The 22,947-nt window shown below is 42.8% G+C and overlaps 1 protein-coding gene across 3 annotated transcripts in view; it reads right to left on the bottom strand.

Annotated features, from left to right (window-relative positions):
* Positions 1-325: 325 nt before the first annotated feature.
* The window catches only part of Wdr89 (WD repeat domain 89), a 31,742-nt gene continuing 9,120 nt past the window's right edge, over positions 326-22,947 (bottom strand). The window contains exons 1-2 of one of the 3 annotated variants that reach the window (XM_032907951.1): positions 20,634-20,640; positions 326-2,305 (exon numbers count right to left, since the gene is read on the bottom strand). In XM_032907951.1, the coding sequence (XP_032763842.1) occupies positions 1,115-2,275 (1,161 nt within the window). In that variant the 5' untranslated portion in view covers positions 2,276-2,305; positions 20,634-20,640 and the 3' untranslated portion in view covers positions 326-1,114. Of the gene's footprint in view, positions 2,306-6,210; positions 6,373-20,633; positions 20,641-22,947 lie in introns of those variants that run through there. The other 2 variants (XM_032907948.1, XM_032907949.1) reach the window with 2 other exon arrangements.

Consider the following 22,947-nt stretch of genomic DNA (forward strand, 5'->3'; position numbering starts at 1 on the left):
CCTCATGACTATTTTTCTGGTATCTATAAAAAGATATTCTTACCTTTAAGCAAAGACAAGATACCCAAACATTAAAAGTATTATCTTCTTTTATTAAGGCACTTTACAAAGATTTTTTTTTTTTAAAGAAAAATGACAAACTTAACAGTAAATGCTACCCTGCCCTATGGTAGCCAGGTAGGTAGAGGCTACTGTGAAGTCTAAGGACTATGATCCCTGGGGCCCACAGGGGAGAAAAAGGAACACACACACACACACACACACACACACACACACACACACACACACACACACACACCCCACAAGCAGTAAACAAGGCTTCAAGTTTAAAATAAGAAAAAAATTTAATTAAATAAAAAAATTTAATTATATTTTTAAAAGGCTATTTTGAAACAAAATAGCCCTGCCGTTCTGTTGTATTTTCATTTGCCTGTCTTACTTTACCTCTCCAAATGAATCTAGAAAGGTGATTTCTTTTTTTTGTCAGCAAAGCACCTGGGTGCTGGCTAAGCAAGTGTAAATATAGTATATTAAAGAACAGATGCTCCTGATTGATTAAAAAAAGTACAGATACAAGTCATTACCAAATATATTTTTCTCATTTTAGGAAAATATTAAACTTCATTCCTAAAAATATAAACGTCTGCTCAGGCTCACTAGAATGTTTCAATTTCAATGACCCAATGATGCAGTAAGTATAGGGGAGGCAAACGCTGTTGAAATGACTACACAGGCCGGTGTTGGATAGACAAGTAAGCCATTTCAAATGTAAGGAGCTGGGTTTAAAGCCCATAACTCAAACCACCTCCTTGCCTCCCCAGCTTTCTACTGAAGATTCCTCTTCAGAGCTATTTCTTCAAACCTAACATTTACTAACTCAACAGATGGGTTTCAAAATGCGGTTTGTAATTTCCCTGTCAAGTCACTGAATTTTATACTCAACTGGAGGCTTTAAAAATATTGTAGAATATGTCTCAACCTGAACTAAACCATTCTCGATATTTGTCGGGCGTGGGGTTGCTAACTGCCTGCTAACAGATAAGCTTTAAGATGTGCTATAGGTAGCAAAAAATGATTTCAAACCAGAAGAGCTTTTCAAACTCCCAGCATGACGTCACTGCTGCTTCCTTTTCTTGTAAGAATCGCTGCTGTGGACTCGAACGCGCTGCTGCACAGAGGATGCAATTTTCAAGCTGTCTTTCTTTGTGAAAGTCTTCTCCACAGCCCCAGGCTTCCAAAGCAATAGCTGTGCATCTTCTCCTCCGGTCAGCAAAGAGTCCTCAGACACGGTCCAACAGAAAGAACGGACCGTGGCTGCGTGCCCGCCCTGAAGGCTGGTCACGTGGCTCAGTCCTGTCTTGGTGCAGCTCAGCAAGTGAATCTTTCCGAGGTTGGTCCCTCCAATAACAAACAGTCTGTCCATCTTCTCATGATACAGGCCACCAATCAGATAGTCCAAATGGCCTTCTTTCACGTCGGTTACGTCTCTCACATCCTGGATGTTCAAACATGTAATCGGTTCATCTGTATCCAGATGATTAAGATCCCACCAACAAAACCCTTCGTCGTGCGTCATGCAGTAAATTTGTTTATAATCTCTTCCACACCAACCTATACAGCTCACTGATGAAACGGAGTTACAGGTGGCAACCAGCGCATCCTCTTCATTATCAACACTGAGATCAAACACATTCACCAGACCATCAGTTGAGCCCGAGACAACCATGTTGGGATTGCTGGGATGGAAACGCACCTGAGTGATATCGTCACTGTGTGTCTCTGAATAGGCTCCGAGTGGGTCTCGAGTAGACAAATCCTGAGATGTGAACCTTGCGTCCCAAAATACCAGCAACGCATCGTCCTCGACCTTTTCTGCACCAGCACAAATGATATGATCTTTGCAGTTGACATCAAAACTGATAAAAATATTGGAAGGGTAACCCTTGAACAACTGCGCGGGCTTTTCACTAGCTAACCGAGCGTCCCAACACTTTACAGTGCCATCTGTGCTTGCAGAATAGACATTGTCACAGGAATTTGCAAATCTGACTCCGTTAAGAAGCCCAGGGGAGCCGCTGAATTCTCGTAGCAGATTTAGTGTCTCTTTATCATATATTCTTATCGACCCGTTTGAACACAGAACAGCAACCAAGCCTCCTTTTTCTGCTGGTACAGTCTTTGATGTGTCTATGCCCAGCAGGTAAGTGGGCTCTTTCAGTTCCGAGGACCGTCTAAGAATATGCAGATTAGCAAACTGGTCCTCAATCTTCTCCATGTCAGTAGAAGCATCCACGGATATAAAACTCTGTAATAAAGACATGAAAACTAAAAGTTAAACTCAGAGTTTCTCTGAAAGTGTATCTGAGTCAAAACCCTTCGGGGTAGATGTGCTGACCTTCTATTCCGCAGTACCTAGGGCCTGCGCTATTCTTTTTCTTTCAGACGTTGCATAATCCCTGGCTTCGTTTTTAACTCTTTCTCCAGGGCTCTTAACACTGCAGCCTAACACTTCTGCCATTTCCCAAGCTCCACTGAAAAGCTATGACTTTCTCTTCCCCATCTCCGCCTCCTAGGAAGCTGCTGCTGACTGGTTAGTTTGCCTGTCCTTCATAGGTTGTCTCCACCACCCAAATGAGCCACGTCAAACCAAATCAGATGATATCAAAGGCAGGTTTATTGGGAAGCTGCTCTGGCCCCAAGTTCACTGGCCCCAAGGACTGAGGCCAGGGGAGTCACCATGGGGAGGGAGGGAGGGAGAAGAGAAAGAACACTTACAGGCAGTGTGAGAAGAGAAGGAGAGGAGAGAGACACCAAAATGTCTGGATTATTTACGGGGAGCCGTTGCGGGAAGGGCAGCCCAGCCCCTGGATTGGAAAGTTCAGGGTTGGGGCAGGGTATTGGCTGAGGGATACTGGGAGAACCTGGAGGCCGGGTCTGCTTTGGTATGTAAAATATGCACCTCAGATCCTTGTCCCAGGGTCTGAAACACTAATTTAACTGTCCTATAATATTTTGGAATCAAACAACTGAAATAAATCTTCTCTAATATTTTAATCAGTTCCCTTCCAGGATGTAACTAAAACTCAGTTGCCTTTCAACAAATCACTCTTCTTTAATTTTGGTTTTTCAAGACAGGGTTTCACTGTGTAGTGCAGGATGTCCTAGAACTCACACTGTAAACCAGGCTGGCCTCAAACTCAGAGATCCTCATACTCCACCCTCCTGCCTCTGGACTGCTGGGATTAAAAGTGTGTGTGTGTGTGTGTGTGTGTGTGTGTGTGTGTGTGTGTGTGTGTGTGTAATCACTCTTAATACAGAACTTACTGTATTTTATGCTGAGAGTTAGAAAGCAATGGTTCCTCTGCGTTCAAACACAATTACTGATCCCACTCATGTCAGCCACACTTGGAATCCTCGCCTGTGTTAACTGTTTCATGTACTTTAAATAGAGATGTCTAGGCAAAACATAACACACACACCCCAAAATATTCATGACTTAATCCTGGGTCGAGACCAGGTTAGGTTACATGACAAAGGGGGACCTGAGGTTGCAGATGGAATGAAGGCTGCTAATCAACCTAATTTAAAACTGACCTTAAAATAGGAAGATTATCCTAGATTATCTGAGTAGACCTAGCATAATCACGAGTGTTTTTAAAAGTAGCCGTGGGGAGGGCAGAAGAAGCACTTAGGGAGTGGGGAGATATAATGTTGCTGGCTTTTAATGAAGGGATCATACCAGGACTGGTTGCCGCTGGTTCTGGCTAGTTTGTTTTTAATTTGTTACAAGTTAGTTATCTGGGAACAAAATTTTAATTGAGAAACTGTCTCCAACCGATGGGCACTATCCCTGGGCTAATGGTCCTGTGTGCTACAATCATGACCCACAGGATCCCACACCTTCTGGCCTCTGCACACACATAAGTAACTGTGCACACACATGGAGATATATATATATATATATATATATATATATATATAAACATTTAAAGGGGCGGACACACATGCCAAGGAATGTAGGTGAGCTCAAGAAACTGAAAAGGGAAAGGAAGTATTTTGTTCCAGAGCTTTCCAGTGGGTATCCACCTCAGACTTCTGATATTTGGAATGATAAATGTTCTTTCTTGAGCTACCCAGTGTACAGTCGCTTGTTGCAGCACTGTGGGAAACTAGTGAAACATGTTTGCAGTGGAGAGCTGGAGAAGCGCTTTCAGACAGTGGTAGCTCCTAAATGATAGAACTGGGATTCGAACCTAGATGATCTGGCTTCAGAAAACATGCTCTGAAACACTGCACTGGCGTGCCTCTCTAAACGAGAACAAGTCCAAGGCCTGAAAATATGCATACTTTTTGCTTCATTTTCTTTTCTATTTTTTTTCAAGACAGAGTTCTCATGTAGCCCAAGATGACTTCAAACTCACAATATAGTAGAAGCTGGCCTCGAACTTTTGATCTTGCCTCTACCTTCCAAATGTCATAGGCGTAGTCCATCACATCTAATTCTGTCTGAATTTTTTCCATAGTACTTTTCACCAATGACTATTGTAACTTGTCTTACAAACCAACATTTTCTTTTTTGTTTTGGAGATATGATCTTACTACATAATCCTGGCTGGCCTGAAACTTTTGGTGACCCTCTTGCCCCTGAGTACCACCAAGTCCTAGAATTACAGCCAGCCAGTAGAATTCTGTCAGTGTAGCCAGTTCCCACATTTTCGTGCTTAAGATGAATTTTTTTTCTGTTACTTTAATGAATGCCACACTTGCCCCTGGTCAGAACCTTTTCAGCCTAGCTTATCTATCACATTTTCCGCATGAGTCACTCCTTCCTATTCAGGTCACAGTGTACATAAGTCATCCCCATTGACACCCTGCCCATCATCCATCTTAAAGAGGCCCCTCTGGTTCTGTAACACCTTGCCCGTACTATCCAATTTTACTTTTTATTTATTTATTTTTCTTGATATAGTCTTATTTTATAACAAATTATGTACAGACCTTGTCACTATTGCTAAAACAATTGAACAATTAGTTAAATATATTTACATCCAAAGAAAGGATGTTGGTATCTGCAGGGAATCCTCAATTGCATTGCTTTTCTACTGAGAGACAACTATACTCATTGTATCCTCAATCTTGTTTATAAGATCCATTAATTAAAGTGATAATTTTATAATTTATTAATGACACAATCTAATTGTAATAGAATAGGGAGACAGTAGACAAATGCTTTTGGGCTTGATTAATGTTAGAAGAGCATGGACATCGCTGATCATTCTTAGCTTCATGATAAAAATCTATGTTTACAGCTGCAAGTCATTGATTTTTAGCTTCTATAATATTAATCTTATCAATATTTTAACACTTGTAATTTTATTTTTGTTTATTAATACCAAATTATTTCCCCTTTATTAAAGAGATTCTTTTCTCATACAATACATCCTGCTTTCGGATTCCCCTTCCTCTGCTCCACCCAGCTCCTCCCCATTTCCTCTCCCAGTAAGATCCCTCTTTCATTCTGACTCGCATTAGAAAAGAACAGGCTTCTAAGAATAACAAAGCATAACAAAATAAAATATAATAAGATAAAACGAAAACCATCACCCTGAAGTTGGAGAAGGCAACAGAAAGAAAAGAGCTACGAGGAAAAAGTCACAAGACCCAGAGACCCTCTTGTACACATGTACACACTCAGGAGTTCCATAAAAACACAAACCGAAGGCTATGATATATACACAGGAGGACCTGGTGCAGGCCTGTGTGGGCGCTCGCTATGCTTGCCACTTCAGCCTCTGTGAGTTCAAACAAGCTTTGCTCAGTTGATTAAGAAAGACTTGTTTTGGGGCTGGAGAAATGTCTCAGTGGTTAAGAGCCCTGACCGCTCTTCCAGAGGTCCTGAGTTCAATTCCCAGCAACCACATGGTGGCTCACAACCATCTGTAAAGAGATCTGATGCCCTCTTCTGGTGTATCTGAAGACAGCTACAGTGTGCTTATATATAATAATAATAATAAAAAAGACTTGTTTTCCTGGTGTCCTCATGCCCCTCGAGCTCCCACGCTCCTTCCTCCTCCACTTCCAGGGGACTCAGATTCAATTCCCAGCACCCATGTGTCTCACAGATATTTGTAACCTGTTCCAGAGGATACAGCATTCTCTGTCTAGACTCCACAAGTCTCATGATCCCCAAGGTAAAATGAAACTCCATACCATCAGGAACTTCGTCAAAACTTCCAGAGTCTGACCTCAGGGTTTACTCTTCTTACACATAAGTACAGGAAACTTTGGGGAAAGGTTGCCCTGTGGCAGTTATCGCAAAGCTTCCGGCCCAGCTGTAGAGAGCACCTGTGAGCTGTAAAATAATAACGAGTTCTGCTGACAGATTAACAGTGCTCAGGGCAAGAACGCAGAGGTTTGTAACAAGCGGAAGGAAGATTCTATTGGTGGAGGATGCTAAGTACTAGGGACTCTTTCGTAAGAATGGGTGCCAGTCACTGAGGGACAAAGCTTTAGGATCTAAACAATGCTCAGGGTGTTGGGGGAATTCAGGTGTAGGCGGGCGCCTAATAGGATAACAAACGATGACCAGGCTGTTTGACACTTTCACTGTGGCATTCCAGGTGACTAGACCTTCATTTTCTTCCTGTGAAGAAAAGGGGATCCTTGATTGACAATCTTGACAATCCTGGTTTCTCCAATGCTTACTCTAAGCTCGGCAACCTACAATTCTCTACAAAACCAAGATATAAATATGCATATATATGAGAAGTAGATAAGACAAGTGTTAGTGGTAAACTAAGTATATCCCATGATATTTCCAAGCTATAGAACTTACTTTCACACACAGATACAAACAATATGACAGTTTAAGCTATTATAGGAAAACACATACAAAAAAACCCTTAAGCCTTAACACATAAATATGCAAGTAAGACATATGTGAAATATAGCCTCTTATGGCTATATAGTTAATTCTCAATCATACATACTAAGGAATATTCCAGAATAAATATATTTACTTCAATTTATAGGTCCCACGGGTTCTTCCCCTATAATCCGTTTCCAAGTCCCCAAGAGATCTCTTCACTTCGCGCTCTTCCAAGGTGAGCTGAACTCACTTTTTTCGAGTGCTCCCTTTGGCAGAGCGCATCTCTATGTACACATCTACATTTCCACATGTCTGCGGAAATTCCTGCAGAAATGTATGCCCTGCTATGCCTCTAGGTTAAAGAGATCATTTGCTGTCCTAGCAACCCTCTCTCTTTTTTTCTTTTTATTGCGATGGGATCTCATGCATGCCATGATGGTGTTGAGTAAACTCAATATGTAGCCAAGGCTAGCCCTGAACAGCTGAAGCTCCTGTCCGCACCTCCCCAAGTCCTTAGATTACAATTATGGGCCACTATGCCTAGCTTCCAAACACAATTTTTTGAAAGTTCTATTCTCTCCATTTTGGTCAGTGATATGTAGTTTAATTAAAGTAGTAGCCACTGTAAGGGTTACCACTCATTCAAAACCCAAACTAGACCACAGGCTCTTTAAAGTAAGAGATTAAGTCAACACATTACACATATTTTAAATATGTTTTTATTATTATTCTGAAGTGTGTGTGTGTGTGTGTGTGTGTGTGTGTGTATGAACATGTGCACAAGAGTGCAAGTGGCCACAGAGGCCAGAGGGAGCACTGCATCTCCTGGAGCTAGAGTTACAGGAAAGTTGGGAGCTGGCAATCAACTTGCATCTTCTGTACTAGCAGGCAGGTATGTGTTCTTTAACTACTGAGCTATCTCTCCAGCCCCAGATTCCATCTACTTTAAAATGATCAAAATGGTCCTGAAATTTCTACACTGTCCTGCCGACCCCTTTCTACCCAGCTCTTGGTTGTCAGTTCTTTATTAGATCAATCGGCGAGTGAGGAAGGTGGATCTTTATAAAATACTGAGGCAGGTAATGAGCCACAAGAATAACAGTATCAAAATCCAGCCAGTGCTCACCTCTGCTGACACAGATTAACAATCGAGTAACACAGACAACCTTCATACAGTGCACCCCAACTGCTCAGCTTGACAAAAACATAACAGCTTAAATATGGGCTGGTGAGACAGCTCAGCTAGGAAAGTGCTGGGTATGGAACTCAAGGCTTCGAGCAACCAGGCAAACACTTTCCTTCCAAATAAGTAATACTGAGTTCCAGGCCAACCAGAGCTCATAATGAAACTCAGAACAATGAACCCTAGCAACTACAAACACCTCTGTAAGAAATGATTTAGCAGCACCTCCAGAACATGGGGGCACGAACCTGTGACCCTGACACTGGGAGATGGATCAGGAAGAAGAGGAGACCGAGGACATCCTTGGATACAGCAAATGTGAAGTCCATGAGACCCCATCCTGATGAAACTCACTGCGTGTGAAATTCCTGTCTGCCATCGGCTAAAACAGATGGCAATTCACGTTAGGCTTTGAGTCTTTTAAGACTTTTACTTTTTAAAAATATGTCTAAGTGTTTTGCCTGCATGTATAGAAGCACACCACACGTGTGCAGTAACCTCAGAGGCCAGAAGGGAGCACTGGATTCCTTCGAATTGGAGTCATATACAGATATTAGCCACCATGTGGGTGCTGGAAACCGAATCCAGGTCCTCTGGAAAAACAGCGAGTATATTAACAGTTGAGTCATTTTTCCAGCCTCACATCAGACTTTTTAAAGAAACCCTGAGTTAATTCTACACTCTGACAGAGGAGAAAAGAAGTGTTACAGAAAACCTATGTTTAAAGGCAAAAATGGTCACTAAAGTATCTTCCCTTTAATTATTTTTCTTGTGTTCTACTTTTTATTATTATTATTATTATTATTATTATTATTATTATTTTGAGACATTGTCTTGGGTATCTCAGGCTGGTCACAGACTCCATATGAACAACTTACGTTTCTGATCCTCCTGCCTCTATGGCCCCAGAGCTGAGATCATGGGCATGCACCACCACGCTGGATCAAAGCCAGGCAAGCACTCTACCAACTGAGCTGCACTCCCTGTCTCATTTTTTCTCTTTCAAAAAATTTTTGAAAAGTAAACTAGGTATGGTCACGCCTGCAGCTCCGTGCTTAGGAGGGAGAGACAGGAGAATCAGAAAGGAGTGCTAAGTAACCCATAGCTGCCTAGAAAGCTTGAGGGCAGCCTGGTCTACATAGGATGCAGCCCCCACGTCCCTCCGCACCTTTCATCCAGCACCATCGTCAGTTGCACATATTTTACTGAGGATGGACAGAATGATGGAAGTCCTCAGATCCCCCCCCGCCCCCATGCAGCATAAGGTTCTGGACTTGCCGCCAGCTCCAGGTTCAAACCCTGACTACCCAAATCCAATATGGGCAATCCCCCTCCTCCCAGCAGTAACTGGCTCAGAGGTTTAGCCTGTGCGAGCATCCTTGCCTGACAACAAGCGGTCATCTACAGAGTGCCACCTCCCGCATGAAGCAAAGCCAGGTGATGAAGGCAAATTTATAAAAATAAATAAATAAATAAATAAATAAGGATGTGTTTATTTAGAGGCAACATGGTAATCGACTTTAAAATGCTAACAGCAACAGAGTTGTATGGAGTTTAAAGGCATGAGCTCAGGCTGGAGAGATGGCTCAGCGGTTAAGAGCACTGACTGCTCTTCCAGAGGTCATGAGTTCAAATCCCAGCAACCACATGGTGGCTCACAACCATCTGTAATGAGATCCGATGCCCTCTTCTGGTGTGTCTGAAGACAGCGACAGTGTACTCGTCATATATAAAATGAATAAATAAAATCTTTAAAAAAAAAAAAAAAAGCATGAGCTCAGCAACACAAAGGTTCGAACTGGAAAAACAGCTCTGCCATATACTGGCTTTGCGTTTCTCTTGGGTAGAAGAGACCTAATCCTACTTGGGGTTGTTATATTTAAGCCAGACATGGTAGTGTACCCCTGAAGCTCTTTAATTCAGTGGTAACAGGAGGATCAAAAAAAAATTTTTTAAGTTTTATTTGTTTATTTTATGTATGTGAGTGCACTGCTGCTGTCTTCAGTCACACCAGAAGAGGGCATCGGATCCCATGACAGGAGGTTGTGAGCCACCATGTGGTTACTGGGAACTGACCTAGGTCCTCTGGAAGAGCAGTCAGTGCTCTTAACTGCTGAGCCATCTCTCCAGCCAAGGAGGATGAAAATGTAACATTATTCTTGACCACATAGTGAGCTTGAGGCAAACCTGGGTTACGTGAGACCTGGTCTCAAAAAATAACCAAACAAAAAGAATTCAGGGATGGCCTGATGACTCAGTGAATAGAGCACTTTTAACACAAATGTAAGGCTCATTAAGAGTTCAGATCTCGGGGTTGGGGATTTAGCTCAGTGGTAGAGCGCTTGCCTAGCAAACACAAGGCCCTGGGTTCGGTCCCCAGCTCCGAAAAAAAGAAAAAGAAAAAAAAAGAAAGAGTTCAGATCTCCAGACCTCACGTAAAAGCCAGCTGGGCATGGCATGGTTCCTGTGATTCTCCTTCTCATAAGGTAGCTTCTTAGACTAGCTGTAACGGTAACACACACACACACACACACACACACACACACACACACACACACACACACAGGCTGAATGAGTAGGACTAGAAATAACCTCACTGTGGGGCTGCTGATGTAATTCTGCTGGTAGCGGCACATGATCGGCTTGTAGCAGCCCACACCTGTATTTCTCAGCTGCTAGAGACATCCCAGGAGGATCAGAAGTTCAAGGCCATCCTTGCTACTTTGCAAGTTTGAGATCAGCCTAAAATAAACACTTTTTCCCCTAAAGGTGGGGATAGTATGTTATACACTTTTGCTAAGAAATACTATATTTAAAAAGAAATGTATTTAGTTCAAATTGGATTCAGGGAATTAGAAGGAGGGAGGGAGGGAAAGAGGGAGGGAGGGAAGGAAGGAGGGAGGGAAGGAAGGAGGGAAGGAGGGAGGGAGGAAGGGAGGGTGAGAGAATGAGAACAGGAATGGACTTTACTTAGGCGTTTAGGCTTTGCCTCCACTTGTTTTTTAAGGCAGGGTCTCACTGTGTAACCGGAGCTGTGCCTTCACCACCAGCAGTTCAGCTATTTAGTACAATAGGTTTTACATTTTGTTTTCGTTTGTTTTGAGACAGGCTTTCTTGTTGCCTAGGCTGGCCTAGAACTCAATATATATCTAAGGATCACCTTAAGTTCCGGATCCTCCAACCTTTGGCTCCTGAGTGCTGGGGAATCACTGCCTGTGAGCCAGACCATCGAGTATACATGGCGCTAGGATTTGTATATGGGTGTGCGGGTATGTTTATGAGGGTGTGTGTGTGTGTGTGTGTGTGTGTGTGTGTGTGTGTGTGTGAGTGTGAGTGTGAGTGTTTGCACACCTGGAGGCTAGAGAAGATAGCCCCGGGTGTCATCATGAGAAACACCAACCACCTGCATTGAGACAGCTCCCTCACTGGCCCAGAGCCCGCCAGTTGGGTTGTACTGGCTGGCCCTTGAGGCCCGGGGATCTTCCTATTTTGCTTCCCCAACATGGAGATGACACGCCTGTCATCCTCTGCCCAGCATTTCTTCAGCCCTGGGTCCGAACTGTTTTAAATGATGGGCACTATTAAAAGTTAGATAGATCATAGCTTGGGGTGGGCTTTTGTCGGTTGTCTTTACCACACCGGACATAATATATGTGCAAAGTTGATGGACTAACAACAGTTCAGTTAGCTTCGTGCTTTCTGTGGGCTCTGCCATTCATCTTTAAGTCCTCTTGACCAACCAGCAGGTAGGCACAGAGAAGGTGGAGAAGTCTTACCCCATAATCATCTGACACAGATGTGGCAAGTCTCAGTGGGGTCTAAGAACAATTGGGACCCAGTGTCTCTGCTGAGATCCTAGTGAATGTCCCTGTACCGTGTCCCACTCTGCTAAGTCCCAAGTCACTGCTTTCTGTGGGCTGCTCCTTTGTAGACTGCACAGTTTGCCATGAGGAAACAGTAGTAGCCTTTTGCAGTGCCTCCCTTTGCTCTGCCCTGGGAGGGGATGTGAATGTTTATGCCTGAGTTTTCTGGGGCTCCCTTCCTACCTCTCAGCTGACATCTTCAAGGAGAATTCTTGAGATTTTATTTTGGCTTTGCCTCACTAATGCTTGCAAGTGTTTAGGGAAAGGAGATTCTTCTGTGCTGTTTGCTTCTTGTACCCGAGCAGAGCTGGAAATGGAAAGGGTTGCTTTGTTGTTTTTTATTGTGACACTGGCAGGTTGTTATTGAGCTAAAAATATTTCCCTGTAATATTTACATTAAATTCCAAGTTGACAGCTTATGAAAATACTCATAAGAAACTAGTGATATTCACTGTTTCCTGGGGAAAGGAAAGAGGCTTGAAGATATAAATATTCCAAAACAATGGATTTGGAGTCTTGAATTTTGAACCATGTTGATTGTATCATATATTTAAAATTACATATATACTGTTGGAATATTCAGAAGCTTATCAGATGGAATTCTATGTAAAGTTTTAAAAATATATCATTTTAGTGGCTTGTTTTGTTTTTCTCTTTAGCACCAGGGGGCCATTATTATAAAGAGTCTTCTAAGATTCTTCCTTCTCTCCCTCTCCCCCCACCCTTTATTTTAGACAGTTAAGGAGGAGTAGGAATTGGGTAAATAAAAGGTCAGAGTTCCTCCATCCAATAGTGATTAAGTTTGACTTCTAAAAATTCTGCCCCTGATTCTCTCTTTCAAGAAAGCTGTTTTACATCAGCAACATACCTAAGATTTGGATTATCTGTAAACATTATTAATACTAGGGCAGCTGTGGGAGCAGAAGTGGAGAGTGGGGCCAGCCTGGGCTATATCACAAGTTCTAGCCAATCTAGGCTATGAAATCAGAATCTCTCTCTGCGCCCCTGAATCATCATCAACATCATAAGAAATGTTAAAGTTGCTTCTTTCTGTGCTGAAAATTCTGAAGCAGCTGGACTAATCAGTCAGAAAAGGTTGAATGTTTATAAAGCAATTGGAGACAGCAGCTTCTAGTGCCTAATGTCACCTGCTTGCACCAAGGTCAGTGGAATCTCATTAAAAAAAAAAAATCAGTGGAAAAAAAAAATCACATGGTAGCCCTATAGCAGATATCAAAGAAATTTAATAACCAGTACACAGACCCCTTGGCAACTTATCTGAAAACACAGGTACAGCTTAGAAACCTGGGTAAGGGCATTTTAGAATTACTAGGAAGGCTGAATGGAACTACAACTCACACACATTAACAGTGTGTCTTAAAGAATACCTCAGTATAATAAACATACATTAGCTTAACTTTAGAACACTTCCCAGAAAATAGGCCAACAATGTAGAGAAATCTATATGTATGCTTTAAATGAACAAAGAACTGGCTTTAAACAATTACCAAGAAACCGTTTGGTTTAAACTGTGAAGAACTACTGAATATTTAGTGGAAAGTATGCTAAATTGACATCTGCTACAATTCCGATACAGTTTTAAATTTCACATCCATTAATGACTGAGACTTAATTATTTTGTAAACTAATCTAGCTTAGTAAAACCGAATATGCTATACTTATTCACATAAATGTTCAAGATACTAAGGGCGGAGAAATGGCTCAGAGCTTGAACTCTCAGTTCCCAGCACCCACGCTGAGTGGCTCCCAACTGACTGTAACTCCAGGGGATAGATGTCTCTGGGGTCCATGAGCAATAGTATTTGAGAGTGTTCTCTCTCTCTCTCTCTCTCTCTCTCTCTCACACACACACACACACACACACACACACACACACACACACCTTTGGCACACATTTAAAAAATAGAAATAAAATATTATTTTATTGTTAAAAAGAAAGGAAAAGGGCTGGAGAGATGGCTCAGTGGTTAAGAGCACTGACTACTCTTCCAGAGGTCCTGAGTTCAATTCCCAGCAACCACATGGTGGCTCACAACCACCTGTAAAGAGATCCGATGCCCTCTTCTGGTGTGTCTGAAGACAGCTACAGTGTACTTATATAATAAATGAATAAATCTTAAAAAAAAAGAAAAAGAAAGGAAAAATGTTCAAAAATACTGGTTACAACATATCTGTGTATTAAATATGCTATAGGAAAAACACATTTTTCTTCTAGAGGAAGACAGGGTCTTTTTATGTAGCTGTGCTTGTCCTGGAACTCTCTATGTAGACCACCTCAAACTCAGAAGTCAGCCTCCCTCTGAGTCCCCAGTGCTGGGACTTAAGTGTATGTTACCACGCCCTGAAGAAGCACAGTTTTTAAGGTGCAGAGATTTGAGGTATAAAGGAGAAGGAACTCAGACAAGGACACTTTCTCATGTTATTTGGAATCGTCTGTTGAGGGACAGATGCAACATTTAAAACAACTCTAAAAGAAGCACGAGCAGACATGGTGGCACCCACCTTTAACCCCAGTACTTTAGAGGCAGAGACAGGCAGATCCCTGAGCTCCAGGTCAGCGTGATCTACACAGTGAGCTCCAGGACAGCCAGGGTTACCCAAGAGACACCCTGCTTCAAAAAAACAAAAAGAAAAAAGAAACAGACCCTTTGGGGCAGAAGAGATGGCTCAGAGGTTAAGACCACTTGTTGTTCTTGAAGAGGACCTAAGTTTGGTTCCCCAGAACCACAGCCCAATCCTTTCTCACCTCTAAACTCCAAGCATTCATGTGATATATATAACTGCAAGCAGGCCAAACACTCATAACTAAAGTACAATCCATTTTTTTACATTTCCCAATAATATTTTCCAAGGTGCCCAGGTTCTCAAGAAATTCTTCCATACAAGTCACCCTTTAAACTAAGTCTACAAATGCCAGCTTCCTTAGTGAATACAATTAACTGCCTTTCCTTTCCAGAACAACCAGCTGCCTTATTTTGGAAGTTAGTTAGAAGTACTACGCATTTACTATTTCCTCTAAGTCTAAAAAGATGCTTTTAAAAATTAGGCAAATGCTACCTTTAATAACTGCAAAGGACTGGAGGGTAGGAATGAGGGAAAAACAAAACAAAACAGAGAAAACTAAGAACTATTCCCTCTCACAAAGTCTGGATACACAAATTTTGTGGCCAGTCTCACTGTATGTTAATGTTTTAAAAGCCAGCTACACAATACATGTTAACAAATGACATGTTATAGTTAGCAACTGAGAAGCTCCAATAACACCTTATCTAATCAACATCTAAAGAATTAACTCTATTGGGCTGGAGAGATGGCTTAGGGGTTAAAAGCACTGACTACTCTCCCAGATGTCTTGAGTTCAATTCCCAGCAACCACATGGTATGGTGTACTCATATACATAAAATAAATAATTAAAAAAATTAGAAGCAGGAAATCAATCTAGATTAACTCGTGAGTTGGAAGTCTTTCCTTTGAGGAGGAGGGCACTACGTGCAGCAAGGGTGTCCTGAGCAAGCTGGGTCTGGAGGCACGGACCTGGGACTTCAGGCTCTGCTGCTTGCCTGGTCTACTGAGTGTGTTCAAGGCCATCTTGGACCTGGTTAAACATAAAAAAGCCAAGCAGAGCTAGGGACGAACTTCAGTGCTACAGCACTTTCTGGACGCCAGATTCAATCAGCAGTGGGGAGGTACAGGGGTAAGGGAACTGAGTCTTAGGCAGAGATGGGGGGGAGGGGGGGACTGTACAGGGGAACTGGGACAGAGCTGGGTATGCTGCTCTACACTGTAACCCAGCACCTCGAGCTGGAGTCCAGTCTGCATACACAAGTTTGTGGCCAGTCTCAGCTACATGCATAATAAGATCTAGTCTTCATAAAAAATTAAAAACAATGTGGGGAAGGAAGGTGAGGCAGATTAAAATATAAAAAAGCACAGTGTAAGGAGAGGTTCTGGGTGAGAACTTTGTAGGCCAGAGCAGGAGCTTCACAACCAGACAGAGTACCAACGAGGATGGCAGAGATACAAAGGCACACACATTTTAAGACTAAATCTCAAGAAGGTGAGGATGAAGGGAAGGTGCTAGGGGTCCACTCAGGCTCGTCGTGCATCAGGTTTCCCCATAGCAACCCAAGCATTCAAATGGTGCATTCAAAATTCTGAATCAAGATGATTTCTAACCTAGACATTTTTTTAAAAGTTTACAAAAATCCAAGATTTTTAAAAAAAATGTGTTATATGTAAGATGGGTGTGGTGGCACCTTTAATCCTAGCACTGGAGTCACAGGCAGGCAAATCTCTGTAAGTTCAAGGCCACCCTGGACTACATAGAGTTCCAGGACTGCCAGGGCTACATAGTGAGACCCTGTGTTAAAAAAAAAAAAGTTTTACGTATGTGTCCATGTGTGGGTCTATGCCCTTGAGTGCATATGACCAAGTAGGACCCCTGAAATTAGAGTTACAGGCAGTTGTGATCCACCTGATGCGGGTGCTAGGAAATGGAGTCCCAGGAAGAACAGCATAACTCTAAACTACTGAGCCATCTCTGTGTGTGTGTGTGTGTGTGTGTGTGTATGTATGTATGTATGTATAAAATCATACGCCCTCTCCCCCCCAAAAAAAGAAATCATGGAGAACGGTTCCCTGCTCCATGAGTAAAGAGAAGGTCTGTAGTATCACAGGAGGGAGAGAGAGCACACAGAGAATCCTGCTTGCCTCAGGCCTGATGGAACTCAGAGTGGCACATGCCCAATGAGAAAACTCTCCACCATCTCAGGCCTGACATTATGTGCAAGACAGAAATAGCCTACGGCTCAAAGAATCTGGTCTATAGTAGACTAAGGTAACTATAGCAACAGCAAAGCCCAAACCTGATTAGACTTCACAGTCTGACAGAGTACTTAAGAGTGTTCATTCCCTGGGGTAAATACTCTCTTATTTTACACAGTGACCAGCATTCACTTTTAAAGAGAAACTGAGTCTTATGGGACGGCTCAGGCCTTCATCCTAGAACTTCGGAGCAGAAGCAGGAGGATCAGGAGTTCAAGGCCAGATGTCTTAGTTGCTTTTTTATTACTGTACTAAGACACCATGACGAGCATGACTCAAAGAAGGAGTTTATTATGGGGCTTGGAGGTGGAGTGTGAGCCCACTATCATGTTAGGAGCAGGAAGGAATGCATAGCACGAGGGCAGAGCTAACTGGCAATGGCATGGACTTTTGAAACCTTCTGAAGTTCCACTAGTGGCACACCTATACCAACAAGGCCACACCCCTGATACTCCCAAAACAGTTCCACCAACTGTGGACCAAGCATCAAAATATCTGAGCCAATGGGGGCCGTTCTCATTTAAACCACAACTGAGCAGGCTTGGTTATATATTAAGTCAGAGGCCAGCCAGAGTTATATGAGATCCTGTATTTAAAAAAAAAAAAAATAAAGACAAAGAAAGGAAGAGAGTTGGAGACGTGGTTCCAGGGGTGGAGCACATACCCTGGTTTTGATCCACACTATAGCACAAAGCAGAGCTCTGTGAAGGATGCCTGCTGTACCCAGGACATGAAGGCAGGTAGGTGGGTCAGAAATTCAATCCAGCCAGCTAAGCAGACAGAATGTGGTGCTTTGAATACGCGTGGTCCAGGGAGTGGCACTATTAGGAAGTGTGTCCTTGTTGCAATTGGTGTGGCCTTGTTGGAGGAGGTGTGTGACTGTGGGGGTGGGCTTTGAGACCCTCCTCCTGGCTGCCTGGAAGCCAGTCTTTTCCTGTATGCCTCTGGATCAAGATATAGAACTTTTGGCTCCTCCATCCCCATGTCTGCCTGCACACTGCCACGCTCCCACCTTGGTGATAATGGACTGAACCTCTGAACTTGTAAGCCAACCCCAAATAAATGTCGGCCTTTATAAGAGTTGCCTTGGTCATGGTGTCTGTTCACAGCAATGGAAACCCTAAGACACAGGCTAACAGCAGATCTTCACCTCTCCATTCTCATCGCCCGCCCCCAACTTGTGTAGGGCCCACCTGCTGAGGACTTTCCTTACTGCCCCCATTCCAGGGGACTAGGTAGAACCCAGGGGAACACTCTGCTCTCCTCCCTCAATACTCCCTCCTAGCCCATCTACATCCCCAAGTGTAAGCTGCCAATACCTAGGGGTTTGAACAGACAATATAGTCACACCAACTCTTATAATCATTGGGGCTGCCTTACAGGTTGAGGTTCAGTCCATTCTTGTCATGGTGGGAAACATGGCAGCATGCAAGCAGACAGTGTTGGAGAAGTAGCTGAGAGCTCTACATCTAGATCAGTAGGCAGCAGGAAAAGAAAGTGACACTGTGGGGTTGGGGATTTAGCTCAGTGGTAGAGCGCTTGCCTAGCAAGCGCAAGGCCCTAGGTTCGGTTCCCAGCTCAAAAAAAAAAAAAAAAAAAAAAAAAAAAAAAAAAAGAAAGAAAGTGACACTGTGCCTGGCTTGAGCTTCTGGAACCTCAAAGCCCAGTCCCTGTGACATGCTTCCTCCAACAAGGACACACCACCAATAATGCACTCCCTGTGAGTCTAGAGGGGGCATTTTAATTCAAACCACCACACTCAGAAACACATTTTCCCTGGAACCTCCAGAGGCCACACATCAGGCAGTATCTCAGAAGAATTCCCTACCAGGCAACACACAGCCAACACACTCTCCTAAGATCAAGAGAAGGCAATTGAAACCAAGGAACAAAACACCCAACAAAGACAAGACCAGGTATCAGCACCTAGAATTACAATCTTCCTAAACCCAGATATCTAGATCCCAGTATGAAAAAACAATCAAAAACAGACAGGACAATATGCCTCCACTAGAGTCCAGCAACCATACAACCCTTTTCTTTTTTTTTTTTTCTTTTTTTTTTAAAGATTTATTTATTCTATATAAGTACACTGTGGCTGTCTTCAGACACACCAGAAGAGGGCATCAGATCTCATTACAGATGGTTGTGAGCCACCATGTAGTTGCTGGGAATTGAACTCAGGACCTCTGGAAGAGCAAGCAGTCAGTGCTCTTTAACCGCTGAGCCATCTCTCCAGCCCAATCCTTTTCTTTCTTCCACCCTCTCCACTCCTTTTCTTCTACCCCTTCAACCCCCCTAACACCAGATGAGAGAGAGAGAGAAAAAAAAAAAGATAGAGAGGAAAGGAAAGAGCTTCCAGAATAAAGCCAGGTTGGAAAGAGGGTGACATTATTGTTAGACTAAGTCCTCAACACACAGTAATCAAAGCACTAAATGTATACAGAACACCACCAACAAAAAGAATATTAAAAGCTACAAGGGGAAAAGACCCAGTATCATATAAAGGCAGACCTATTAGAATAATATTTGATTTCTCAAAAAAAAAAAGAAGAAGAAGAAGAATATCTGACTTTTCAATGGAGACTTTGAAAATCAGAAGGGACTGGAAAGATGTTCTACAAACTCTAAGGGACCACAGGTGCCAGCCCAGACTACTATACTCAACAAAATGTCCATCACAATAGACAGAGCAAATAAGACTCATCCACTGCTGGTAGGAGTGAAAACCTGTAGAGCCACCATAAAAATAGGTATAGCAACTCCCCAGGAAGACGAAAACTGGTCTACCTCAAGATCCAGCTGCATGGCTCTTGAGCATACATCCAAAGCATGCTTCGTCCTAGCAGGCACTTGCTCAACCATGTTCACTGGTGCTCTACACATAATGGCTAGAAACTGGAACCTAGATGTCCCTCAACAGAAGAACAAATAAAGAAATTGTTGCACATTTACACATCAGAGTATCACTCGGTCTTTAAAAAGGCTTCATAGTCATGAAACCCAATGGACAGAACTAGAGAAATCATCCTGAGTGAGGTATTCCAGACCCAGAGAGACAAATAGGCTGTGTATCTTCTTATATGTGAATATAAGCTGTCAAATCAATGATAACCAAGTTACAATCCAGAGAACCACAGAAGTTAGGTATAAAGTAAGGGACTGGGGGCTGGGGGGAGACACACCAATATATCCAATTAGGAAAGGTAAATAGAATGGTTAGTTGTGGGTGAATGGGAGGCTGGAAAAAGAGGATCAAGTTGCAGGGGGAAGGGAATACAAGAAGAGACAGCTAAAATTACAGGCCATTTGAAGGGTATTATGGAACTCTCTCAGTCAGAAACTTCCTAAAATCTATACATATATGACTGTGATTTAAATGAAATCATGGGGGAGACAGATCCCCAAATGGATATCTTTTATCATCAAATAAAACTTCTAGTCCTGGGATTGGATTACATCTAATTGACTTGTTGGCCAAAACAGTCCCATAGGAATTCCCAAAAAGCCCTGGCCGTGGCCAAGACTGTAGACTGTTCTGCACAAACTGTCTGCAAGGATCCACTGTTTAAGACAACACCTACACAACTTACTGAACATGGAGAAGTCGAGCTGATGCCTACATAGTGAACACTCTTATGTTCTAGCATCTGTGGTACAGAAAGGTACTCTGCATGCTACTCAAAGAGAAATGAGTAACAAGCCAGCCACAAAACCATGGATTGACAATGATGTCCTGCCTGCAGGATGTGCTAGTAGTGTTATGGTAGCACACAGCTTTTGGGAATAACCACCCAATACCTGGGGTATTAGTCAGGGCTCTCTAGAGTCACAGAACTTATGAAATATACAAATATATTCCATTTAACTTACAGGCAGCTGTCCAGCTAATCCAACACTGGTCAGCTGTGAATGGAAAGCCCATGAATCTAGTCGTTGCTCAATCCCATCGGCAAGAGTGTCATAGCTGGCCTTCTGTATATGCTAGAATCCTCAATAAGCAGGCTCCACTGCCAGTGAAGGAAGGGATGTGCTAGCAAGGCCAGGGAAGCAGGCAAAGAGCAAGAGCTTCCCTCTTTCTTGCCCTTATATAGGCTTACAGCAGAAGGTGTGGCCCAGATTAAAGGTGCATCTTCCCATCGTGAGATCAGGGTCAAAGATGTGAGTCTTCCTATCTGAGAGGTCTGAACTGGAAGTAGACTTGTCCACTTTAAACCAAGCATAAAATCTCTCACAGGTGTGCCCTCCACTTCTGGATTATAGTTCATTCCAGATATAACAGATATGTTAACAATTGAGAGTAGCCATCACACTTGATTTGACTTAAGGTCCACTCCACAAGATGGAACTCATCTTGGATGATCAAAAACCAGAGATTAGACAGTCTAGAGACCTAAGCCAAATACTACTGGTCTAAAAAATGTGGCGGGGGAGGGGATAGCAATAAAATTATTCCTAATACATTTTGCTACACTCATAGATCAGTGCCTTGCTCGGCCATCATCAGAGGCTTCCTCCTGCAGCAGATGGGAACAAGCACAGAGACCCACGGCCAGACACTATGCAGAGAGTCAAAGACCTAAAAGGGATATCTCCGTCAAAACCCTCTCCACAGGGCTCAGAGAAACCCACAGAAGAGTGTAAACCAGAAGGAATAGATGACACCAAGAAAACAAGACCTTCTAAGTCAACCTGAGCAATGCGCCTAGGGACCCAGAGACTGAGGCAGCGCGCACGGAGCCTCTACCAGTCTGTAGTAGATCCTCTGCACACATAGTACAGATTCCAGTTTAGTGTTCTTACGGGATCCCCGAGGGTATGAATGAGTGAGTCTCTGTTTCTTGTGCCCTCTCTTATTTCCTTCTGTTTTGTCCAATTCCAATGTATTGGTTTTGTTTTATCTTATCGTATTTTATTGTCATCATCCCTTAGAAGCCTGTTTGTTTTCTAATGAGAGACAGGAAGGGAGTAGACCTGGATAAGAGAATCAGGACATATTGTGTGAGAAAAACAAAATCTATTTTCAATGAGAGGAAGAAAACAAGTTTAAGGTCGTTGTCAGCTACATAGTAAGTTCAAGGGCTGCCCAGGCTAGCTGAGATCGGGTAGGGGACGAGGGCAGTAAGACAGCTCAGGGGAGAAACGCTGGAGTCACATTAACTTAGCAACCTAAGTTGCACTGCAGGAACCCACACAAATTTTAAATTCCTACATTTATATACTGGAAAATGTATTTAAGAAAAGGGATTCAGGCTAAAGGTTGGGAAACACAATACCAAGATAAAGTTTAGGAGCTGGAGAAAGATGGTTTCTTCTTCTTTTTTTTTTTTTAAAGATTTATTCATTCATTATATAAGTACAGTGTAGCTGTCCTCAGACACACCAGAACAGGGCATCGGATCTCTTTACAGATGGTTGTGAGCCACCATGTGGTTGCTAGGATTTGAACTCAGGACCTCTGGAAGAGCAGTCAGTGCTCTTAACCACTGAGCCAGAAAGATGGCTTCTTACAGAAGACCTCGGTTCATTTCCCAGCACCTACATAGTGGCTCCTAACTGTCAGTAATTTCAGTGCCAGGGAGTCCAAGACCCTCTCTGGCTTCTGCAGTCACTATATACAAATAACACACTTTAATATGTGTAAGTATACATGCATACACATGAAATAATAAGATATTATTATTAGATATTAGAACATATTATATTAGAGAGATGGCCCAGCAGTTAAAAGCACTGGCTACTCTTCCAGAGAACCCAGGAAGGGTATTCCCCATACCCACATGGCAGCTCAAAAATCAGTTATAACCCTAGTTCCAGGGGATTCAATGCCCTCTGACCCAGTGATCTGGGCCTTTCAGCAGCAATCATCAATAAACAAAATACACCACAGGCTCGCCACTGGCCAATCTGACGGAAGCATTGTCTCAATAGAGGTTCCCACTTCCTAGATGACTCCATTTTGTGTCAAGTTGACATAAAACTAGCCACCATAACATGTACACATAATTAGATACTCGCAAGATGAATTCACGGTCAAAGTTACTCTAAAATGTTACCCTAGGTAACCAAGTAGGTAGATGCTGCAATGCATTCATGTTGATGACTGCTTAAATGCCCACTGCTGACCAGTGACGAGGCTTCTGGAAACTAAGGAGATTATCTATATTCATGTGACCACCTCTCATGC

The sequence above is a fragment of the Rattus rattus genome, chromosome 7 (assembly GCF_011064425.1).
Source record: "Rattus rattus isolate New Zealand chromosome 7, Rrattus_CSIRO_v1, whole genome shotgun sequence".
NCBI lineage: Eukaryota > Metazoa > Chordata > Mammalia > Rodentia > Muridae > Rattus > Rattus rattus.